Consider the following 24,910-nt stretch of genomic DNA (forward strand, 5'->3'; position numbering starts at 1 on the left):
AGATAAGGGGAAACTTGCTGCTCGTAAAAGGATTGAGAATGAGAAAGTACAGATTTAAAGTGATTTTCAAAAGAAGCAAATGTGATGTGAGAAAAAACTTTTTCACAGTGAGTGGTTTGAGTCTGGAATAATCTGTTGAAATAAATATTGGCCTGGACAGGGAAGAATATCCTTGGTTGTACCAAGGCATCTTTTACATCCAACTGATGTAAGGCTGTTTTTCCCACATTCAATACTGGGATAAACATAAACTTACGCCAATTAAATAGTGGAAAGACTGAAGCCATTGTTTTTGGTCCCTGCTTCAAACTCCATTCCTGAACTATCAACTTCATCCCTCTCCATGGCAACTGTCTTGAAACTAAACCAGACTGTTACAACCTTGGTATCATATTCGACCCTGAGATGCACTTTTGAACACACGTTTGCAGCATTGCTAAGACCGCCTATTTCCTCCATAACATCACCCAAGCGCGTCCATAACTCGGCTCATCTGCTGTTGAAACCCTCTCTCATGCCTTTGTTACATTACCTCTAGACATGACAATTCCAACACACTTCTGGCTGCTCTCCCACATTCTACACTCTAAACTTGGAGGTCATCTAAAACACTGGTGTCAATGTCCTAACTCGCACCAAGTCCTGTTCACTTATCCACCCCTGTGCTAACTGACCTGCATTGGCTCTTGGTCAAGCAACTTATCATCCTTGTTTTCAAATCCCTCCATGACCTCACCCCTCCCTATCTCCTCCAGTCCCACAACCCTCCAAGATATTGGTGCTAATCTAATTCTGATCTCTTGACCATCCCTGATTATGATCACTCTGCCATTGGTGACCTTGCTTTCAGTTGCCTAGTCCCTAAACTCCAGAATATTCTCCCTACATCTTTCTGCTTCAATTTCCTCCTTTTAAGGTATACCTTAAAACCCACTTCTTTGATCAAGCTTTTGGTTATCTTTGGTGTACAAGCTCTGTAATATCAGCAGCAGCAGCTACTTAATTAGGTAGCTAGCTTAAACTGGTTTTTTACAAGATTGAATTTGTTTTTCAGGGGGCATAAAAAGAGCCCTTCCTCAGTGCTGTTCTAGTCTGTACTGAGTGCTGCTTTGGGTGCACAGAATGTAAAGTGGGAGTTTTGTGAGAGAGGGAGTTTGGTGAAGAGGGGCAGGATGTGCTCCTTTTTCTATGTTTTTTCAGCCTTCGCTAGCTGCCCTTACTTTAGTAGCGGGGAATAAGCAGATTGGTGAGTAACTGGTAAGTTATTCTACTTATTCTAATTGTACTAAATAGTTTTTAAAGTTACAGTACGGCAAGTATTCTCAGCTGAGTGGAATGTACATCCTGCGATATGTGGGAAGCCATGTATCCTAAATGAACACATCTGCAGGGAGTGTCACCAGCTTCAGAAGCTTGAGCTCCGGGTTTCAGAACTTAAGTGGTGGCTGGAGTCATTGTTGTGCATCCGTGAGGCAAAGAACTATGTGGATAGCACATTTAGAGAGGTGATCACACTGCAGTTTAGGAACGTTACAGGCAGAGAGGGAATGGGTGCCCACCAGGCAGTGTAAGAGAACCAGGCAGATAGTGCAGGAGTGCCCTGAGCCTATCTTGCTTGCTAATCGGTTTTCCATTTTGGGTACTGGTGAGGGAAATGGGTCCTGAGGGGAGTGCAGCCAGAGGCAAGTCTGTGTCACCACAGGTGGCTCAGCTGCACTGGAGGGGAGGAAGAAGTGCAATAATGACCGGGGCTTCCATAGTCAGGGGATCAGACAGGCATTTCTGTAGCAGTAAACATGACTCTAGGATGGTGTGTTGCCTCCCTGTGCCAGGGTCAAGGATGTCAATGATATTAATCAGGAGATTAGAGAAGCATGTAGTATGGGTAATACAGTGATCATGGGTGACTTCAATCTGTATAAAGACTGAGTAAACCTAATCAGCAGTAATGCTGTGGAGGACAAGTTTCTGGAGTGTGTTAGGGATGGTTTTCTAGAGCAGTATGTTGAGGAACTGACTAGAGAACAGGCTATTTTTGATAAACTCAGAAGTTTACAGCACAGAAGGAGGCCATTCGGCCCATCGTGTCTGCTCCGGTCAACAAAGATCTGACTACAGTAATCCCATTTTCCAGCACTTGGCCCATAGCCCTGGAGGCTATGGCAATGCAAGTGAATATCTAAATACTTCTTAAATGTTATGAGAGTTTCTGACTCAACCTCTCTTTCAGGCAGTGAGTTCCAGACTCCCACCACCCTCTGGGTGAAAATATTTCTCCTCAACTACCCTATTAGTCTTCTACCTTAAATCTATGCCCCCTGGTTATTGACCCCTCTACTAATGGAAAAAGTGCCTTCCTATCCACCCTATTTACACCCCATATAATCTTATACACCTCTATCAGGTCCCCTCCCAACCTTCGCTGCTCCAAGGAAAACAACCCCAGCCTATCCAATCTTTCCTCATAGCTCAGAGACCCCAGCCCAGACAGCATACTAGTAAATCTCCTCTGCACCCTCTCCCGTGCAATCACATCCTTCCCAGAACTGCTTGCAGTACTCCAGTTGTGGCCTAACGAGTGTTTTATACAGTTCCAGCATAGCCTCCCTGCTCTTGTATTCTATGCCTCAGCTAATAGAGGCAAGTATCCCATATGCCTCCTTAACCATCTTATCTACCTGCCCTGCTGCTTTCAGGGATCTGTGGATATGCATGCCAAGATCCCTCTGATCTTCAATACTTTCCAGGGTCCTACCATTCATAGTGTAATCCCTTGCCTTGTTAGCCCTCCCCAAGTGCATGACCTCAAACTTTTCCGGGTTGAATTCCATTTGCCACTGCTCTGCCCACCTGACCAGTCCATTGATATCTTCCTCGCTATTTACCACCCTACCAATTTTCATGTCATCCGCTAACTTCTTGATCATACTCCCTACATTTAAGTCTAAATCGTTTATGTACATCACAACAGCAAGGGCCCCAGGATCGACCCCTGCGGAACAGCAGTGGAAACAGACTTCCAGTCACAGAAACATCCCTTGACCATCTCCTCGATCTAGTATATAACGTGAAAGGGCTAATTAATAATCCTGCTGTAAAAGAACCTTTAGGGATGAATGACCATAATATGATGGAATTTTACATTATGTTTGAAAATGAGGCAGTTCAACTTGAAACCAAGGTATTAAATTTGAACAAAGGAAATTATGAAGGCATGAGGGGCAAATTGGTTGAGGTGGATTGGGAAAATACATTAGAAGATATGATGGTACCTAGGCAATGGATAGTCTTTAAAGAATTATTATATAGTTTACAGTAACTATACTTCCTTCAAGACACAAAAACCCAAAAAGCCATTCAACTGTGGCTAACAAAGTTAAGGGTTGTATAAGATTACAAGAAAAGGCCTATGAAGTTGCCAGAAGTAGTGGTAAACCTGAGGATTGGGAGATTTTTCGAATACAACAAAGGAGGACCAAGAAACTGATAAAGGGAGAATAGAATATGAATATAAACTAGCAGAAACATAAAAATGGACTGTAAGAGCTTCTATAGGTACGTAAAAAGGAAACGTTTGGCTTAGACAAATGAGGGTCCATTACAGGCAGCGTCAGGAGAATTTATGATGGGGAATAGAGAAATGGCAGAGAAGCTAAATGATTACTTTGTGTCTGTCTTCACTAAGGAAGATACAGGAAATCTCTCAGGATTGGAGATCCAAGGGATTAGGGAGAATGAGGAATTAAAGGAAATAAGTATTAGTAAGAAAGTTGTGTTGGAGAAATTAATGGGACTGAAGGTTGATAAGTCCCCGACAACCTGATATTCTATATCCCAGAGTGTTGAAAGAGGTAGTTATGGAGATAATGGATGCTATCTTGGCGATCACCTTCCAAAATTCTCTAGATTCTGGAATGGTTCCTGCAGATTGGAAGGTAGCAAATGTCACCCGCTATTTAAGAAGGGAGGGCAAGAGAAAATGGGGAACTACAGACTGTTAGCCTTATATCAGAAGGGTGGCAAATGCTAGAATCTAATATAAAGGATAAATAACATTTGGATAATAATATCTGATTGGGCATCGTCAACATGGATTTATGAATGGGAAATCATGTTTGACGAAGCTGTTGGAATTTTTTGAGAATGTTACTAACAATTGATAAAGGGGACATAGTATACTTGGATTTTCAGAAGGCTTTTGATAAAGTCCCTCACAAGAGGTTGGTTAGCAAAATTAAAGCACATGGGATAGGAGGTAATATACTGGCATGTGTTAAGGATTGGCTCACAGGCAGAAAACAGTAGGAATAAATGGGTCATTCTCACATTGGCTGTGACTAGTGGGGTATTGCAAGGATTAGTACTTGGGCCCCATATATGTGGACCAAATGTAATATTTCCAAGTTCGTGGATGACACAAAGCTAGGTGGGAATGTGTGCTGTGAGGAGGATGCAAAGCAGCTTCAAGAGGATTTGGACAGACTTAGTGAGTGGACAAAAAATGTGAAGTGATCCACTTTGGTAATGTGCAGAGTATTTCTTAAATGGTAAGAGATTAGAAAGTAGATGTAGAAAGGGTCCTGGGTGTCCTTGTCAATAAGTCACTGAAAGCTAGCATGCAGGTGCAGCAAGCAATTAGGAAGGCTAATGGTATGTTGGTCTTTATTGCAAGAGGATTTGAGTACAGGAGTAGCGAAGTCCTGCTTCAATTGCATAGAACCTTGGTCAGACCGCATCTGGAGTACTTTGTGCAGTTTTGGTCCCCCTTACTTTAGTAAGGAATGCAACAAACGTTCACCAGACTTGTTCCTGGGATGGCGGGACTGTCCTTTGAAGAGATTGGGGAAACTGGGCTGGAATTCTCTAGAGTTTCGGAGAATGAGAGGTGATCTCTTTGAAACCCGTAAAATACTTAGAGGTAGACAGGGTAGGTGCAGGTAAGATGTTCCCCCTGGTTTGGGGAGTCTAGAACCATGGGACTCAATCTCAAAATAAGGGGAAGACAACTAGGGCCGAGAGAAGGAGGAATTTCTTTACTCAGAGGGCTGTGAATCTTTGGAATTCTCTACCACCGAGGGCTTTGGAAGCTCAGTCATAGAGTATGTTTAAAGAAGGCATATGGGATACTTGCCTTTATTAGCTGAGGCATAGAACAGAAGAGCAGGGAGGTTATGCTGGAACTGTATAAAACGCTGGTTAGGCCACAGCTAGGGTATTGCATGCAGTTCTGGAATCCGCATTATAGGATGTGATTGCACTAGAGAGTGCAGAGGAGATTTATGAGGATGTTGCCTAGGCTGAAGAGTTCTAGTTATGAGGAGAGATTAGATAGACCGGTTATTTTCCCTGGAGCAGAGGACATCGAGGGGGGATATGATTGAGGTGTGTAAAATTATGAGGGGCATAGAGAGTGTAGACAGGAAGGAACTTTTCCCTTTGGTGGAGGGATCAATAACCAGGGGGCAAAGATTTAACGTAAGAGGCAGGAGGTTTAGAGGGTATGTGAGGAAGAATTTTTTCACCCAGAGGGTGGTGGGAATCTGGAACTCTTTGCCTGAAAGGGTGATAGAGGCAGAAATTAAGTATTTAGATGTGCACTTGCGATGCCATGGCATACAAGGCTGTGGGCCTAGTGCTGGAAAATGGGATTAGAATAGTTAGGAACTTGTTTGACTGGTGCAGACTCGAAGGGCCTTTTTCTGTGCTGTAGACCTCTGTGGCTCTATGACAGAGATTGACAGACTTCTAAATACCAATGGCATAAAGGGATATGGGGATAGTGTGGGAAAAGGTGTTGAAGTGGATAATCAGCCATGATTGTGTTGAATGGTGGAGCAGGCTCGACGAGCTGAATGGCCTACTCCTATTCCTCTCTCCTTATGTGCCTTGGTGGCATGTTTTATTATGCTACCATGAAGTACACTGGGCTGTTTTATCATGTTAAATACATTAAATAAATATAAGTTGTTGAAAGGGCTGATTTAAAAGCTCAGACAGCATCACCCACAGTGCACTTCTCCTTCAGTACTACACTGAAATGTCACCTTTTTGTATGTTTAAATCCCTGGAGTTAAAATACGCATCCTTCTTAACTCTTGCTACACCAATCCAAGTATTATTTAGATGGCACTCTGAAGTTGTAAAAAGCGTGTGTAGAATGTACAGTCCCCGTTTTAAGAGGGGGATGCAATTTTCAATGGGTGAAAAATCCAGCTTGTCTAAGGTTTTACACTTTAATTCCATGGAGACTCCACAATACAAATCCTGGAGCGGAGGTAAACCTATGAGAGCGCTAATTCTATTTTAATTTATCGTCACGATCGACCTTTAAAATCGGTATATATCAGTTTTTTTTGACAAGGCTTGTTGCTATAAGTTTCCGCCTACTAGCACGCACTCGGCCGGGATAATACATTAGATGTGAATTGGGATTTTTAGTCGGACTGCAAAAGCTCACCGATCCCTAAGGTATGTCTGCCCCCGCCTCCCCCGTACCTTCTCCAACTGGCTAACTTGGCGTACGAAGGCTGAATGATGATGAACGTTGACGGGCGGGTTGAGCTCGCAGAACTGCCTGTTCCTGCAGTCACTCCACAGGGGAGCGTAATGGCGTCACCGCCTTAACGTCGCACGGAGCCAATAGGAAGCATGTCTGTGTGGCGAACAGGCGGGAAAGTGCTCGCGGCGCGCGGGGTGACGGTTGGGATTCGGGCGGTAGTAGTGTCAACAACAACGACGGGGGTTCGAGCTTAAGTGGCGAGAGCGGTGGAGCCATGGATAACTTCCAGAAAGTGGAGAAGATCGGAGAGGGGACTTATGGAGTAGTGTACAAAGCAATGAATAAAGTCACAGGAGAGATGGTGGCACTGAAAAAAATAAGACTGGACGCGTGAGTTGCCTTCATTACAAAAATGAAAACTAATAAAATAACTCGCTGACCGGTCACTTTATGAAGTGCCTAGTATTTTCTGCTGGCACAAAACCCCTGTGTCCTATTTCGCTGCCTGATTATTCGTACTTTATTGTTTAGCTTTTGAAATCTTGCATTTTAAATTACATATGCATACGCGCACACATACATTAATGATAATGCTCATCTGTATTTGATGCATTAATATATGTTTGGAACAAAAACAGAAAATGCTGGAAAAACTCAGCAGGTCTGACAGCATCCGTGGAGAGAGAAAAACAAAGTCAACGTTTCGAGTGGTATGACCCTACTTCAGAGCTCTGAGTTTTTCCAGCATTTTCTGTTTTTGTTTCAGATTTCCAGCATCAGCAGTATTTTGCTTTTATCTTATACGTTTGGATTTGTTTTACTGCAGCCAAAGCCAAGGAGAATGGCAGTGAGAAAAGGAAATGACGGATTTCTGACATTTGACGGTTTCAGAAATCCGTTATTAGCATCTTTCCGACCTCAATGCAATCAGGTAGAGTCAACATGGTTTGGTGAAAGGGAAATAAATGTCTTTGACTAACTTATGAGAGTTCTTTGAGGAAGTAACAAACAAAGTGGATTAAAGGGAACCCATGGAAGTGGTATACTTCAATTCCCAAGGGCAACTAGGGATGGGCTATAAATGCTGGCCCAACCAGCAAAGACCATATCCTGCAAATGAATAAAAAAAACAAAGTAAGAGCTCATGGTGTAGGGGGTAACCTTTTAGTATGGATGGAGGATGGGTTAGCTAACAGGAAGCAGAGCAGGTATAAACGTGTCATTTTCACGTTGGCAAGATGTAATGAGTGGAGTACCACAAGGATGATCAGTGTTGTGGCCTCAACTATTTGCAATCTATATCAATGATTTGGATGAAGGGACTTGAATATATAGTTGCTAAATTTGCTGATGGCACCAAAATAGGTCAGAAAGTAAGTTACGAAGAGGACATAAGGAGTCTGCAAAGGGATATAAATAGGTTAAGCGAGTGGGCAAAAAGTTGGCAGATGGAGTATAATGTGGGAAAATGTGAACTTGTCCATTTGCCAGAGTAGAAAAGCGCATATTATTTAAATATAGAGAGACTGACAAACTGTGAGGTACAGAGGGATCTGGGTGTCTTGGTACATGAATCACAAACAGTATGCAGGTACTGGAAGGCAAATTGAATATTGTTGTTTATTGCAAGGGGAATGTTGGGATGTTTTGCTACAGTTGTACAGGGCATTGGTGAGACCACATCTAGAGTATTGTGTACAGTTTTGGTCTTTTTATTTAAGAAAGGACGTAGTGGCATTAGAAGCAGTTCAGAGAAGGTTCACTCGATTGATTCCTGGGTTGAGGGGCTTATCTTATGAGATAAGGTTAGACAGGTTGGGCCTGTATCCATTGGAATTTAGAAAAATGAGAGGCAATCTTATTGAAACATATAAGATCCTGACGGGACTTGACAGAGTGGATGCTGAGAGGATGTTTTTCCTTGTGGCAGAGACCAGGACTAGAGAATGCAGTTTAAAAATAAAGAGTCTCCTATTTAAGACAGAGATGAGGAGACTTTTTTTCTCTGAGGGGTGTGAGTCTATGAAACTCTCTTTCCCAGAGAATGGTAGAGGCAGGGTCATTGAATATTTTTAAGGAAGAGGTAGATAGATTCTTGACTAACAAGGGAGTCAAAGGGGATTGAGGTTAGGCAGGAAAGTGTCATTGAGGCCATAATCAGATCAACCATGATCTTATTGAATGGTGGAGCAGGCTCGGGGCGGGGGGCCAAATGGCATACTCCTGCTCCTATTTCTTATGTTCACTTGTATGTTTGCCCTTCAGACCCGAAAGACCGGCTTTAAGAAAGATTGGAATTGTCAGTTTTGACAGTTGCTGCAAGTAGGAATTGTGGCTTCTGACCTTCAGACAGTGTCATGGTTTTCCAACGGGCTTTTTAAAAGATTCAGAACTGTCAGTGGTTAGAAGAGCAGCAGCAGATGCAGAAAAGAGAGAGCTGCTCCTCCAATCGCAGATTCTGTCTCTCCCACCTTCCTGCTCCAGCTCCTCCAATCACAGATACTATCTCTCCCAATCCTCCAGAGACAGAACCTGTAATTGGAGGAGCTGGAACAGTTATTCTGGCTGATCCCACTGGCCACAAGTTGCAGTGAGCGATTTGTGATAACTTTTGGCAGGCTGAAGAGAAGTAGAAAATGAAAGGACAGGAAACTCTTGGTGGGTAACAAGGACAAAGCAGGCCCCAGGAAGCCATCACTCAGCCTCGTGCCAGGCTGGACCTGGCTGTTGACCGCATCCACAGCACCAGCCACTCCTGGGGGAACTGGAGAGAACTAAGGACTGAGGAAAGTGAGAAGCTACTAATCTCAGTAGCTTTAATTTTATCATGTAATTGACTGCTGGCATCTGCAGAGTAAACAATGGCCACGAAAACTGAGGTGGGAAGATTTAGTATCTCAGAAGTATGGGTTTCCTGGAGGTTCTGCAGAATTTAATTTTTTTATGGTTTCCCAGCTGCTACCAGTTGGATTGAATGGCTAGCTGTCAGTCGGGCAGATAGGTAGCTGGGGAATGTGGTGGAGGTGAGCTGGACATTGCTGGGAGGAGTGTGGAAGTTGGACATTGGACATCAGACATTAGGGAGCGGGGACATAAGAAATTTGGAGGTGGAATTGGACTTCAGACATTGAGGGCAGATGAGTTGGACATTAGACATAATGGGGTGTTGCACGACAGATTAGTATGAAATTTGGTTGAGGGCAGCGTAGGATTGGCTGTGAAGGCCCCTGTGACTAGCCTGTTCACACTCGCTTGCATGTAAAGGATGACTATTTGGACCAAAAACTAGAGGGTTGTTGGTGGCATGGAGCAATGCTCTACATGAGCCAGTACCTTTAGAAGAGGATTAAAGGAGGAGTTTTCATAATGGCAGAAGCACTCAGCACAATGTACTTTATTTTTATTTTGCAAAACATGAATATAATTTCAAGCATTGTTTTCCAATAGTTTTTTGATTTTTAAGTTTACCTCTTGTTTTAACATCTTAGCAGTCTCTATGTTACATAGAATGTAAATGCTAAGATTGTGCAGGCTGCATTTATAAGGCACTTAAAAGTTGCGTCAGATTTCATTATCATAAACACGTCACTTATGGGAATCAGCAGCTTTTTATGGACAGTTAAAATTATGTCTGCTTTTAAACAAGCATTTTTTAAAATGTTTGGGATAAGGGGCATGTGTAAGAGTGTGGTGGAGGGGCTTCAGTGAGTCTTCTGTTAGCAGGAAATATGAAAAGCTTTACTGAAACCTACATGAGTGTGTAAAATATTAACATTTTTACAAAGTACTTTAAAACATTGATTTTTTTTTATAATTATGTGATGAATAATATATGTTGGTCTATGATACTTGAACTTTAATAATTATATACTGACTGTTCCTATGCTGTTTTATTGTTGCTTTTGCTGGTGTCTGGGGTCATGTTAATTTTCAGGAGTTTTTTTATATATTCCTTCATGGGATGTGAACATCACTGACACGGCCAGCATTTGTTGCCCATGAGAAGGTGGTAGTGAGTTCAAGTGGAGTCACACTGGAAAATAGTTTGTGAAGAACTGCCATAGTCCTTTGCTTCATTTCGCATTTACATAATCCAGCAAGGTCATGTTCTGTTGTTCATATAGATGTCATCCTGTATTGCGTGCACAAACAGCATTGAAATGCTGAGGTCACTTTGGTGATACAAATGCATTGGCCCACGATGGACAGTAATAGAGAATAAAGAAAGGGAAAACTAATGTTTCTACCCATTTGAAGTCAATAATTTCACCTATTTGAAGTGGCATTTGCATTCACTACTGATCATAGTGCTATAATTACATGATTCCTTGTCACACAAAAAATTTCAGACCTTTTTGACTGTGGCCACTAATTTTCAGACCTTTTTGTCTTCAGCCACCCCCGTCCCATCTGCAGATGCCTTGATACAGTACATGTTCACTTTTTATATAGCAGCATGCATCCACTGTGCTACCGATGTGCGCCATTCACAAACACTTCATTTTATTAAAAAAGAGATGATTTGCCTCCATTCTAAATTTTGCATAATAACTTTTCTTAAAATGTCAGTTGTGTAAGATCAATAGAGACTTGAAATAAAGTCTGTGCTGCATAAACATTTACTTGATACAATTAACATGCTTCAAACACTTAAGTTATTTCCCTTGCATAACTACCAAGTTTTTCTTTTCCATTTCCTATTATTTATGTGTGGTGCTATCCCTTTAACTTTAGCAGAGCTAGAGGCAGTATGCTTGTTCCTCTTCTGTAACTGCTGAGCTGCTTGTGGAATGAGCCAGAGGCAAAGAAATTCAGGACTATAGGGCAAGAAGTCTTCCTCCAGGAAGCAGCAGATTCCAGCACCAACTTCCGAGACAGTCTTAGCCACCTGAAGCACTGTTGCTTAGTCATGGCCTGAATGCTGATCCTCTGTCAGTGTACATTGTGTCGCTGGTATTGTCTTCTGTAAATTGGAGTTCTGTGTTCATCCACTCTATCATTGTTGAGCAATGGGTGACTGATGGTGTTTTTGGTATTGATGCTGCTCCACTACATCCTCATCAGAAGTCCAAGGTAGAACTGCTTAAGCTGCTCCCATGCTGCTGAGAAGGCTGACAGCTGCAAAGTGCAGATAAAGTAAAAAATGCCCAAAGTAGCAGAAATGACCTCCTAAGTCTTGGAAATCGTCTCCAAAGCAGTGAAGGTACACTCAGAACAAGTGTTGTGAGCATAAACCTTTCACTTAGGCAAAGAAACTGTTTTCCTGGTTCAATATTTGAAGGCTTTCCAGTTGAATTTCTCAGCTCCATCAATCCCCACTTCGCTCTTCCCTTGGTGACCCTGGCAAGTTCCAAACATCCTGAGAAACGGTGCTAGCAGTTAAGGACAGAATGCAGGGTTAAGTCTTCAGTTAATTGCCTTTGAGCATATTTAAATTGCAGATCCACCTGTCCCACTGAGGCTTCTCATGGACCTTGAAACGTGCATCAGTTAAATGCACAAGTCACTTCAGGCACCACAATCTGTGCTGCACAAAAACTCCTATTTCAAACCAACTTTGTTCACTATTTTGCCATAAGTAACAGTATTATGTAAAAATAAGGATGGAATGTATGACTTTAAAATGTGGTGAATATATCTGTGCATTAAAGATCCAAATTATCCCCAGTGTTGTAACTCAGCTTCAACTGCAGACTGCACTTGCTCTTAACTCCATGGGGCAGAATTTTATGGCCCCGTTTCGGTGGGGACGGGGCCGTAAAACGCGGCGGGCCGTTATAAATGCCATTGACGACTGGGAATGTAAAATCCCGCTGTTGTAAAATTCTGCCCCATGTGTGCAATGGCATGCTAGATCATCGAAATATGCAAATTTGTCATGGAGGTAACATTAATGGACCACGAAAGTCCTAGAAAGAATATAAGGATAATCAGAGGAACAGTGGGACCAGTAAGGTACTAAAAAAGAAATCTCTGGAAGCAGAAGGCATAGCTCAGGAATCATAGAAAGTTTATGGCACAGAAAAAGGCCACTTGGCCCATAGTGTCTTCGCTGGCCGAAAAACGAACAACCCAGCTTAATCCCATTTTCCAGCATTTGGTCCATAGGCCTTCAGGTTACGAGCACTTGAGGTGCATATCCAGGCACCTTTTAAATGAGTTGAGGGTTTCTGCCTCTACTACACTTTGAGGCAGTGAGTTCCAGATCCCCACAACCTTCTGGATGAAATAAAATTCTTATCACCCTCTAATCTTTCTACCAATCACTTCAAATCTATGCCCCCTCGTCACTGACCTCTCTGCTAAAGTAAAGAGGCCCTTCCCATCCACTCTATCCAGGCCCCTCTCAATTTTGTACATCTCAATCAAACCTCCCCTCAGTCTTCTCTGCTCCAAGGAGAACAACACAAGCCTATCCAATCTTTCTTCATAGCTACAGTTTTCCAGCCCTGGCAACATCCTTGTAAATCTCCTCTGTGCCCTCTCTAAAGCAATTATATCCTTTCTGTAATGAGGTGACCAGAACCAAACAGTACTCAAGTTGTGGCCTAACTAATGTTTTCTACAGTCCCAGCATAACCTCCCTGCTCTTATATTCTAAGCCTCGGCTAATTGAAAGGATTCCATATGCCTTCTTAATCACCTTATCAATCTGCCCTGCTACCTTCAGGGATCTGTGGACGTTCACTCCAAGGTCCCTCACACCCCCTGCACCTCTCAGTATCCTCCCATTTATTGTATAATCCTTTGCCTTGTTTGACCTCTCCAAATGCATCACCTCACATTTCTCTGGGTTGAACTCCATTTGCCACTATTCTGCCCACCTGACCAGTCCATTGCTAACTTCCTGCAGTCTACAGTAATCCTCCTCGCTGTTTACCGCGTGGCCAATTTTTGTGTCATCTGCAAACTTCTTGATCATTCCCCCTACATTTTTGTCCAAATCATTGATATATACCACAAAAAGCAGGGGACCTAGTACTGACCCCTGTGGAACCCCACTGGAAACAGTCTTCCAGTCACAAAAACATCCATCAACAATTACCCTTTGTTTCCTGCCACTGAGACAATTGTGTATCCAGCTTGTCACACTCCCCTAGATCCCATGGGCTTTTATTTTTTTTTAACAGTTTACCATGTGGGACCTTGTCAAAAGCTTTGCTAAAATCCATGTAGAACACATCAACTGCACTACCCTCATCAATCCTCCTTGTTACTTCCTCAAAAAATTCAATCAAATTAGACAGACATGACCTTCCCTTAACAAATCCATGTTGACTGTGCTTGATTAATCCATGCCTTTCTAAGTGACAGTTTATCCTGTCCCTCAGAATTGATTCCAGTAATTTTCCCACTACCAAGGTCAGACCGACTGGCCTGTAATATTTGGTCTATCCATCACTCCCTTTTTAAAAAAAGGTATGACATTAGCAGGCCTCCAATCTTCTGGCACCTCACCTGTATCCAATGAGGATTGGAAAATGATGATCAGACTCGCTGCAATTTCCTCCCAGGATTCTTTTAACAGCCTGGGGTACATTTCATCCAGCCCTGGTGATTTATTCACTTTCAAGGATGTTAATGCCCTTAATACTTCCTTTCTCCCTATGTTTATCACATCCAATACTTTACACTCCTCCTCCTTAACTACAATGTCTGTATTATCCCCCTCTTGTGAAGACAGATGCAAAGTATTCATTAAGAACCATAGCCATGCCCTCCACCTCCACACACAGGTTACCTTTTTAGTCTTTTATGAGCCCTACCCTTTCCTTAGTTATCCTCTTACTCTTAATGTGTTGATAAGGCGTCTTTGTGTTCTCCTTGATTTTACTTGCCAATAATGTTTCATGCCCTCTCTTTGTTTTCCTAATTTCCCTTTTGATTTCACACCTCCTCTTTCTGTACTCCTTTCAGCTTTCTGTAGTATTGAGTTCTTGGTGCCTGACATAAGCTTTCCTTATCTGCCTTGTCTTACCTTGTAAGCTCCTTGACATCCAGAGGACTCTAGATTTGGCCGTCCCACCCTCTTTTTTTTTGTGGGAACATGTTTACATTGAACCCCTTGAATGTCCCATTTGAATGCCTCTGATTGCTCTGACACTGATTTACTTTCAAGACGCTGTTTCCAGTCCACTTTTGCTAAATCACTCCTCAGCTTGGTAACATTGGCCTTGCCCCAGTTTTGAACTTTAACTCCTGTTTTATCTTTGTCCTTTTCCTTAATTATGTTAAAACTAACTGAATTATGACCACTACCACTAAAATGCTCTCCCACTGTCACTCCTTTCACCCACCTAGCTTCATTTCTTAAAACTAAGTCCAGAACCTAGCCCTCTCTTGTTGGACTTGCTACATACTGGCTGAAAATGTTCTCCTGAATGCACCTTAAGAGTTCTATTCCCTCCAATCCTTTCACACTAAAACTATTACAGTTAATACTAGCATTGTTAAAATCTCCTCTTCCTACTCCCCTACTGTTTTTGCACTTCTCAGAGATTTGCCTACATATTTGCTCTTCTGTCTCCCTCTGACTGTTTGGGGGTCTATAGTACGCTCCCAATAGCGTGCCTACCCTTTTTTTGTTTTTAAGCTTGATCCAAATAGCCTCAATTGATGATCCTTCTAACATATCATCCCTCCTCACAGCTGGAATTGCTTCTCCAACCAAAATTGTCACCCTCATCCCTTTTTATTCCCCTCCGAATAAGCACTCTGCATCTGTCTTCACAAAAGAAGACATTGCGAATGTCTCAGTAATGAAAGAGGAGAGTGGGGTAAAGAAATTGGATAAGAGGAAATTAGGCAGAAAAGAATTACTTAAAAGATTGGTAGTGCTTAAAGTAGTAATTATCCAGCCATGGTGCATCCTAAATTGCTGAGAGAAGCAATGGTAGAAATGGATAAGACTCTGGTCACTATCTTTCAATCCTCCTTCGATATTGCTGTAGTGCTAGGGACTGGAGGATTGAAAATATTTCATTTCTGTTTAAAAATAAAAGGGAAAGAGATGAATCCAGTAACTATGGGCCAGTCAGCCAAATTTCAGTTTTGGGGAAAGTTCTAGAGACCATAATCTGGGACAGAATTAATTTCTGCTTAGAAAAACATGAGTCAATACATGACAACCTATATGCCTTTGTTAAAGTCAAAATATATTGACAAACTTTATTAAGTTCTTTGATGAAATTAGAGAGAGGATTGGTGAAGGTAGTGCAGTTGATGTGAATTTGATAAAATGCTCCATAATGAACTTGTTGGCAAAGTTGACGCCCATGAGATTAACAGAAACTGACAGTGACAGCATTGATACAAAATTGCCTATGGGACAGAAAGTGGTGATGAATAGTTGTTTTTCAAACTGCGGAGAGAGGGATATTGTTCTTTAGGGGTTGGTATTAGGGCCACTACTGTTTTTGATAAATATTAATGACCTGGACACAATTTCAAAGTTTGCAGATGACACAATTTGCAAATGTAGTAAATGGTGAGAAGAATACCAGACTTCAGGAGGACATAGATAAATTACAGAAATGAGCAGATACATGACAGGTGAAATGTATTTCAGAGAAGTATGATGATGCATTTTGGAACTAAATGGGATGCTATTTCTTCTTAAATGGTTTTACCTTAACAAAAATCATGCAATCTTTGGTAGCATTGAATAATTTTATTCCGTTAACATGTCTGGATGGGAGTTGATTTTCCTCAATATTCAGGCTTCCTATTGATATATGTGGGAAGCTCAAACCAAATCTAACAGTTTTTTTTAAAAATTGAGAAAAATATTCATTAGACCATACTGGGCTTGCTCGTGAAGAATTCACTAGAAAAATTTTGAAGATTGAATTTCTAGAATTATAATGGCATAAAGAACAAGGCCATTCAGCCCATCAAATCCATGCCACCTCTCTATAAGCCAACGTAGTCAGTCCCATTGACTCATTATATCCCTGTAGTCCAGCAAGTTTATTTCCCTCTAGTGGTCATCTAATTTCCTTTTGGAATAAAGGACCAACAAGATGGCAAATAAGCTATTGCTGAAGATCACAACCACAAACTGGGATCTGAAAGTGATAATACGTTAAATGATGTGCTCAGATTTTAAACTTGTATTTTTTTATATTTTATAGTGAAATGGAAGGAGTGCCAAGTACTGCTATACGCGAAATATCTTTGTTAAAAGAATTAAATCATCCAAATATTGTGAAGTAAGAAAAGTTATTTTTGTATTTTGGTCTGGTTAGGCAATGTTCTGTGGAACAAGGAAATCTGCATAGCTCAGAATAGGCATCTATAAATAGAAAAAAAAAACATTGTAAGCTGTCTCATTTACTATTTGTTAAATATTTTTTGTACACTCGACAGCTTAGAGTTGCCTAGTTGTTGAGCCATCCTTTATTAACAAACTGCTGCTGTTTGGACAACATCAGAAGTTGAAGGCAGCAGATGTTTGGCATCTCTACCAGATTACTGAAGCCAATCAAACCTCATTGATAACAATGAGGAGTATTGTTGGTAAGGTTTGAAAGTGAGACTTCAGGATAATATTACTTAAGTACCAGTTCTGTGGTTAATAATAATATTTGCAGGGGTCACCAATACAAGAAAAAGTAGAAATGTTGAACCTTATGCATATGGTTGTTAGAGGCAATGTTGGCTTCATGAGGTTTGATAATCTCTTTTGTGCCAACATTTATTTTTCCCCTGAAGGTGTTTTTAAGTTTCTATAAAGCACAGGATATCAAGACCACTTGCATAGCTGGAGACACCCTTCTAGCAGAATGGAGGAACAAAAGCTTGAGCCTGTTATTCTCTTATCTTCAAACTCGCTTAAATCTCAGACTTAAATTCTGCTTATTTTCTTGATTTTACTATGGTTACTGTTTCTTCTGGCTTGCTTTTTGTTCTTTTAAAGCTCAAATATTTTCTTTCTCGTCTGCATTTTCAGTGTGTTGAATATTAGTTGGTTTTTTTTGTACCCTTAATGCTCTTTGCCAACAATTCCTTATTACAATGTTTTCTTTTCCTCCTACTTTGGATCCCAAAACTGTTGAAGAAGTCTAAAGTAAAACCCATTTAGTATATCAAAATTTACTTGCCAGGCATGTAGGACACATGTGAGAATTTCTTTTGTCCTCCTGAATTTTAGAGGCTTCTCTCACCATATTCATCAGCATTTCAATTTTAATTAGAAGTATGTATGAAATTCTGGCTCTTGGTCTCTGCCCACCTGACTGTGGAAAAACTTAACCAGCTGTTGAAGCAACTTGTTTGGTTTTGTAGTCATGAAGTCATGTAGTCATGAGATCTGCGCACCAGCACTTCAAATGAGACTATAAATTTCAAAGTGAGCTGGTGAGCAGACAAGAACACATTCACTGCAAGACTAACTTGCAGGGGAAATTAAACCATCGTTTCTGATATTGGTCATTACACACAAACTAGCTGGAACATTTTGTTTTTGGCTTGGATGCTTATGTTGCCATGCCCTGCTGATGCTCACTACCTGGGTTCGTACTTAATGGGTTACCAATTGGAAGGCTGCCAACATTCAGAACTGTACAGCAAGATGAGCTAGTGGCTTCAAGAAAGTAAGGAGGATACCTGAGGGAAGATGGGGGAATAGCCATATTTCCTTTGGAGTTTTTATATATTTAATTATTATCTAGAATAAAATAAAGTAGGTATACCAGGATTCCAGAGCAGCCTACTTTTGTATAATGTAATTTGTTTAGTGCTGCAATTCTACAACTTGCTATTATTTAAAATTTTTGATAGGAGACTGAAAACATAGTAAATTCCTACTTTTCATTTCCATTTCACTAACAAAAATATTGTGATGAATCTACTATAGAGTAATATTGTAATAAGCTAATAAGCAGTCATGAGTAATATGTGTACTTTTGCTCTAGACTGTTAGATGTTATCCACAGTGAAAAGAAATTGTATCTGGTGTTTGAATTTCTGAATCAAGATCTGAAGAAGTATATGGACTCTGCTCCACCTGTTGGACTGCCTTTGCAATTAGTTAAGGTAATTAAGAATTTAACTTAAAATTCACTTGTAGGATTGTTTTCACTTGTAGGATCGTGCAACAGTGATGGAGGGAGTGAATGTTTAAGAAAGTGATGGGGTGCCAGTCAAGAAGATGGCCTGGGTGGTGTTAAAGTTCTTGAGTGTTGTTGTAGTTGCACCTCATCCGGGTAAGCGGAAAGTATTTCACCTCAGTCCTGACTTGTGCCTTGGAGATCATGGAAAGGCTTCAGTAGTGAGGAGTGAGTCAATCACTGCAGAATACCCAGCCTCTGCCCTGCTCTTGTAGCCACTGTCTTTATGTGACTGGTCCAGTTGACTTTCTGGTCATCGTGATTCCCAGAATATTGGTGGGACATTCCACGATGGCAATGCCATTTATTGTCAAGGGGAAGTGGCTAGAAACTTACTGGTACTTGTGAAGCATGAATGTTATTTGCCATTTATCAGCCCAAGATTGAATGTTGTCCAAGTCTTGCTGCATCAACTATAATATCCCACCATGTTAGGCTTTTGATTTTAACTTTAACTCAAATGCACTCAAATAGTATGCAGGCTGAAATCTATTCTGAAATGGACTTGTTCAGCATAGTTATCAGGCTGGATTCAATGGTTGAGGCGGTGGGCCTATCTGCTGGCTGGAGAGCCATTGGCAATCCTGCCATAGCCATTCCCAGGTGTCCCAAGGTGACTAAAAGCCAATGAGGCATCTAGCTGATCAGCTTCAGGGTTCTTGGGTCCTGCAGGGCGGAGGTTCCACTTCCGAGAGCTGTTGGCCAATCAGAGACCAGAAGCTCATCAGTACCAGTAGCGTCACTGGGGTTGCTGGTTTCTTCTACCCCTAAAGCTGTCACCCAGAGGAGGACCAGGCGTGGAACCCTGGACCTCAGGTAAGTGGGGCGAGCTCACCGGGTCCAGGCAGGCCCCTGTAGGTGGCCTTGGGGTGGGGGCGGGGGGTAGTTTAAAGAGCTGGAGGTGAGGGTGTCTTCCCATGGGGATGGCTTTTATCCCTGGCTGGTCCCCTCATTGGGCTCAGAGTGCTAGAATGACTTTCTCCTTAGGCTGCTGGCAGACCCGCCAGGGTATACCAATACAGCATGCCCCCACAACTGCTGGTAGAATACCAGTGGTGGCAGGCTGAAGCCTTTAAGTGGCCCTGAATTGGCCATTCTCAACCCTTCCTGCCCAGACTTTATTGGGGAGAGTCAGGAAGGTGACAGGCTCTCCACCCTGTGTCCTCCCACCATGTTATACAGCCACCCACACCTCATAGCCTGCTCCCATTGAGAAAGAAAGTCTTTATGAGCAGGATGCACCGTCCCTGGCTAACTGTGAAGTTAAGGATGGTATCAAATTGAAAGAAAATGCATTGAATTCTGCAAAGATTAGTGGTAGGCAAGAAGATTTGGAAAATCTTAAAAACCAGCAAAGGAGGGAGAAATTAGAATGTTAGAGTAAACTAGGAAGAAATATTAAAACAGATATAAGACAGCTTCTACAAGTTGTTATGACCATAGCCAATGTTAACTGCTGTGCATACCAAATCCCAGAGGAAGCTTGGCTTATGGACCATACCTTTTTGTATTCTGGAAATGAGAAGACGACATACTGATCTCAGCAGCAAGAAGTCCAGTACGCTTTTTTGGATTAAAAAAAATGAAAAGTAAAAGTTTCATTAACAAGAATAGAAGAAAACTTAAGCACAAAACTTAAACTTACAGTTGCACAATTAAAGTTTGCCTTACAAACTATTCCCCCAAAAGACTCCCTACTTGGTCAGACCCACAAGTAGACACCTTCCAGGCAACACTCCCTTAAAGATGTTGAACTATAAAAATCCAGTAATATTACCCAAGGCAAACTGCTGTAGCTTTAATAGAGGCACATCACATGACCTCTTAACTCTCTCCCATCCTGCTGTAGAAATCCAAAACTTCAGAACAAGACTGCTTGTTGCAGTCCAACACTTCTCTGGCTTGACTGGATGGATGATTCAAACTGCATCTTCTCCCAGCCTAGAGCTGTTTCCAGGAGATCTTCCTCACACAGCTACCAGCTCCATCTTACAACTCAGCTCCAAAATTCCTTTTTCCCCCTTTCGCCTCAGGTTCCATTGTTCTCTCACGTCTTTGAAACTCCAATCCTTCCAAATATAAAATTCTTCGTGTTTCTGCTTTGCCTTTGCTTTCAGGTCAATAAAATGTAATATACTGTCATTTTTTTTTATTCATTCACGGGATGTGGGACTCGCTGGCTGGGCCAGAATTTATTGTCCATCCCTAGTTGCCCTTGAGAAGGTGGTGGTGAGCTGCCTTCTTGAACCGCTGCAGTCCATGTGGTAGGTACACCCACAGTGTTGTTAAGAAGGGAGTTCCAGGATTTTGACCCAGTGACCATGAAGGAATGGCAATATATTTCCGAGTCAGAATGGTGAGTGACTTGGAGGGGAACTTCCAGGTGGTGGTGTTCCCATGTATCTGCCGCCCTTGTCCTTCTAGATGGTAGTGGTTGTGGGTTTGGAAGGTGTTGTCTAAGGAGCCTTGGTGAATTCCTGCAATGCATCTTGTAGATAGTACACGCTGCTGCTACTGTGCGTTGGTGGTGGAGGGAGTGAATGTTTGTGGATGTGGTGCTAATCATGCCTTGTCCTGGATGGTGTCGAGCTTCTTGAGTGTTGTAGGAGCTGCACTCATCGAGGCAAGCGGGGAGCATTCCATCACAGTCCTGACTTGTGCCTTGTAGATGGTGGACAGGTTTTGAGGAGTCAGGAGGTGAGTTATCTGTCGCAGGATTCCCAGCCCCCGCCCTGCTCTTGTAGCAACAGTGTTTATATGGCTAGTCCAGTTCAGTTTCTGGTCAATGGCAGCCCCCCAGGATGTTGATAGTGGGGAATTCAGTGATGGTAATGCCATCGAATGTCATGGGGCAATGGTTAGATTCTCTCTTGTTGGAGATGGTCATTGCCTGTCACTTGTGTGGCGTGAATGTTACTTGCCACTTGTCAGCCCAAGCCTGGATATTGTCCAGTTCTTGCTGCATTTGGACATGGACTGCTTCAGTATCTGAGGAGTCGCAAATGGTGCTGAACATTGTGCACTCATCAGTGAACATCCCCACTTCTGACCTTATGATGGAAGGAAGGCCATCGATGAAGCAGCTGAAGATGGTTGGGCCGAAGACACTACCCTGAGGAACACCGGCAGGCTCTGGAGCACAAGTCTTCAGTAGTATTGCCAGAATATTGTCAGGCCCCATAGCCTTTGCAACTATCCTGTGCCTTCAGCCCTTTTCTTGATATCATGTGGAATGAAACGCATTGGCTGGAGACTGGCATCTGTGATGCTGGGACCTCCAGAGGAGGATCATTCATGGCACTTCTGGCTGAAGATTGCAGCAAATGCTTCAGCTTTATCTTTTGCGCTGATGTGCTGGGCTCCCCCATCATTGAAGATGGGGATATGTGCGGAGCCCCCTATGGAACTCCACTACCTATGGAACTCCTGCAAGCTGCAGATGTGTTTCTTTTCACCTCTGACTTCCCTTTGATATTCAACCAAACTCTCAACTTATCTAAAAATGCAAATGTTAGATCCAAACTATTCACTTGTACCTCAAACCTAATGCCTCTATCCTTTCATATTTTAAAACCCCCAGACAACCTGTCTCCTAGTAACCTTTGCCCAGTTTAATTAAACCATTTCCAGACACACAGCCTTCTTTACAGAATAACACAATATTCCACAAAAATATTAAAAAGAATAACCTCCATTTCTCTCAAAGTATATAAAAAAGAGAGTAGCTAAAATAAACATTGGTTCCTTAGAGGATGAGACTGGGAATTAATAATGGGCAAAAGGAAATGGCAGAGACTATGAACAAATATTTTGTATCTGACCATGATAGAAGTCACAAAAAGCATCCCCAGAATAGTAGAAAATCAAGAGGAAAAAGGGAAGGGGAGCTTAAAACAATCACCATCATTAGAGAAAAGTACTAATGGGAATAAAGGCTGACAAGTACCCTGGACCTCTCTTTAGGGTCCTAAAAGAAGTAGATGCATTGGTTGTAATCTTCCAAAATTTCCCAGATTCTGGAAAGGTCCTAGTGAATTGGGAAACCGCAAATGTCACGACCTCCGTTCAAGAAAGAAGGGAGACAGAAAGCAGAAACCTTTAAGCCAGTTAGCCTAACATCTGTCATTGGGAAAATGCTGGAATCTATTGTCAAGGAAATAGTAGCAGGATATTTATCAGAGTCAACATGTTTTTTATGAAAGGAAAATCACGTTTGACAAATTTATTAGTGACCTTTGAGGATGTAATCAGCAGGGTGGATAAAGGAGAACCAGTAAATGTAGTGTATTTGGATTTCCAAAAGGCATTTGATGTGATGCCACACAAGATAAAGAGCTCATGGGCAGGATCTTCCGGTTGGCAGGCGGGGGTGGGGCCCTCTCACTGACGCGTAAAGTGATGCGGGATGACATCAGGTGGAAATCCCGACATCACTCTGCATCATTTCCATTTTCAGGTCAGCAGGGGTGCAGCTGAGTCAGCTGTGCGCCTGCCAACCTGTCAACGGCCTATTGAAAAACTAATTAATGGACCTGCCCGTCCAACCTTAAGGTTGGCGGGCTTTGGAAAAAGCATGAAACCTCATCTATGGGCAGGATGAGGTTTCATGAGGGTATTTAAATTTTTATTAAAGGTTTCAATAAAAGTTATAGACATGTCTCAACTCGATTGACAGTATCACATGAGGGGACATGTCAGGGAAATTTTGTTATCATTTGTATTACAAATTTTAACTTTGAGCTGATTTCCCTGAGGCAGCACTTAGCCTCAGGGAGACCTGTGTGTTTTTTCGCGCATGTACGCAAGAGCGCACTCGCGGCTGAGGGAGTTCCCACCCGCACAGGGAGCGCATAGTGCTTCGGAACGGACATTACACTGGGCAGGTCTTAAATGGCCTGCCCATGTAAAATGGCAGCGCACTCCCATTTGGGGGTGCCGATTGATGGTGCTCCCGCACCCCCCCATATTAGCATGGATAGAAGATTGTCAAACTAACAGGGAACAGAAAGTTGGAATAAATGGGTCATTTTCAGATTGATAAACTGTAGCTAGTGGAGTGCCACGTGGAACAATGCTGGGGCTTCAACTATTTACAATCTATATTAATGACTTGGATGAAGGGACTGGCTTTTTGTAGCCAAATTTACTGACGATAGGTAGGAAAGCAAGTTGTGAGGAGAATACAAAGTGGGGGGGGGGGGGGTTTTAGGGTGCCCACAAGAGTGGGAAATTTAGGCGGGATGCAAACTTTCGATTGCCCGATGGTGAGTTGATATGCAGAAGTAAAGTCAGCGGCATGTTGACCATTATGCTGTCTTGTGGCGGATTCTTACATGTAATATATTTGCATGCCATGAGTATTAATTAGCATAAAACTTTTTTAAATTATGCCTTACCTTCAAGATAAAGTCAGCGGCGCACGAAATTCTCATTGCATCTGGTTCATGATCTGTTTAAAGGTGATGTGCACCTGTCGGCTATGTGCTTTTGTGCATAAGGGCAGTGGTCTTCCTTGTTTAACTCAATGGCACAAGGGAAGGGAGCAGGAGAATGGACTCTTGCAAGACTAGCCATCAAGAATGAGTCATTGGTGAGGGGGTTGTTGTGGGGTGTGGTCAGGACATGGAGAAGTGGAAGAGGGATCCGGGGAGGACAGAGCATGGGGTCAGAGGAGTGGACTAGTGAAGTAGGAAGGGCCTGGTGTTGTGGGTGTGTTGGGGGGAATGATGGGCGGAGTCAGTCAAGGTAAGAAAATGAGGGGCCTTAACAGCGTTGTCAGTACTGTCCAAATGTGTGACCATCTAAGGGTGTGTCCTTACAGGGCTTTGAGTTCACCTACAACATTTCAATTACGTCTCACTGAGACTGCTCTCTGGACAATGTCCTTTATAGCGCATAGAAAGGAGGACAAGCTGAGCATGCAAATTTAGCCACGTCCCGCAGAGTGGTGAATACAACACTGGACACTTACTTGAACTTTCAATAAAGAGTGAACACAAAAACACAACATTATTTCCTCCACAATCGAGGAAATGTCCTTAACTCCCCTGTAACCATCAATGTATGCCAACCATGAGGTGTGCCAGTACACTTAGCTTTCTGATTAAGATAATCTCAACAAATAACAATGATGCACAAATGAATAAAGTGAAACCAATGTAATCACAGAGTGCAGAAGAGGCCCTTCAGCCCATCGAGTCTGCACCGACACGTGAGGAACACCTGACCTACATACCTAATCCCATTTACCAGCACTTGGCCCATAGCCTTGATTATTATGACATGCCAAGTGCTCATCCAG

At 42.3% G+C, this 24,910-nt stretch overlaps 1 protein-coding gene across 4 annotated transcripts in view; it reads left to right on the forward strand.

Annotated features, from left to right (window-relative positions):
• Positions 1-6,658: 6,658 nt before the first annotated feature.
• LOC144686500 (cyclin-dependent kinase 2-like) overlaps positions 6,659-24,910 on the forward strand; it is a 51,396-nt gene continuing 33,144 nt past the window's right edge. For 2 of the 4 annotated variants that reach the window (XR_013577935.1, XM_078551787.1), the window contains exons 1-3: positions 6,659-6,889; positions 16,633-16,710; positions 18,415-18,535. Coding sequence is in view for 3 of the 4 variants with exons in the window: in XM_078551787.1 (XP_078407913.1) it covers positions 6,774-6,889; positions 16,633-16,710; positions 18,415-18,535 (315 nt within the window). In the remaining variant the exon portion in view is untranslated. Of the gene's footprint in view, positions 6,890-7,357; positions 7,431-16,632; positions 16,711-18,414; positions 18,536-24,910 lie in introns of those variants that run through there. The other 2 variants (XM_078551789.1, XM_078551788.1) reach the window with 2 other exon arrangements.

This window comes from Cetorhinus maximus, chromosome 11 (genome assembly GCF_964194155.1).
Source record: "Cetorhinus maximus chromosome 11, sCetMax3.hap1.1, whole genome shotgun sequence".
Classification (NCBI taxonomy): domain Eukaryota; kingdom Metazoa; phylum Chordata; class Chondrichthyes; order Lamniformes; family Cetorhinidae; genus Cetorhinus; species Cetorhinus maximus.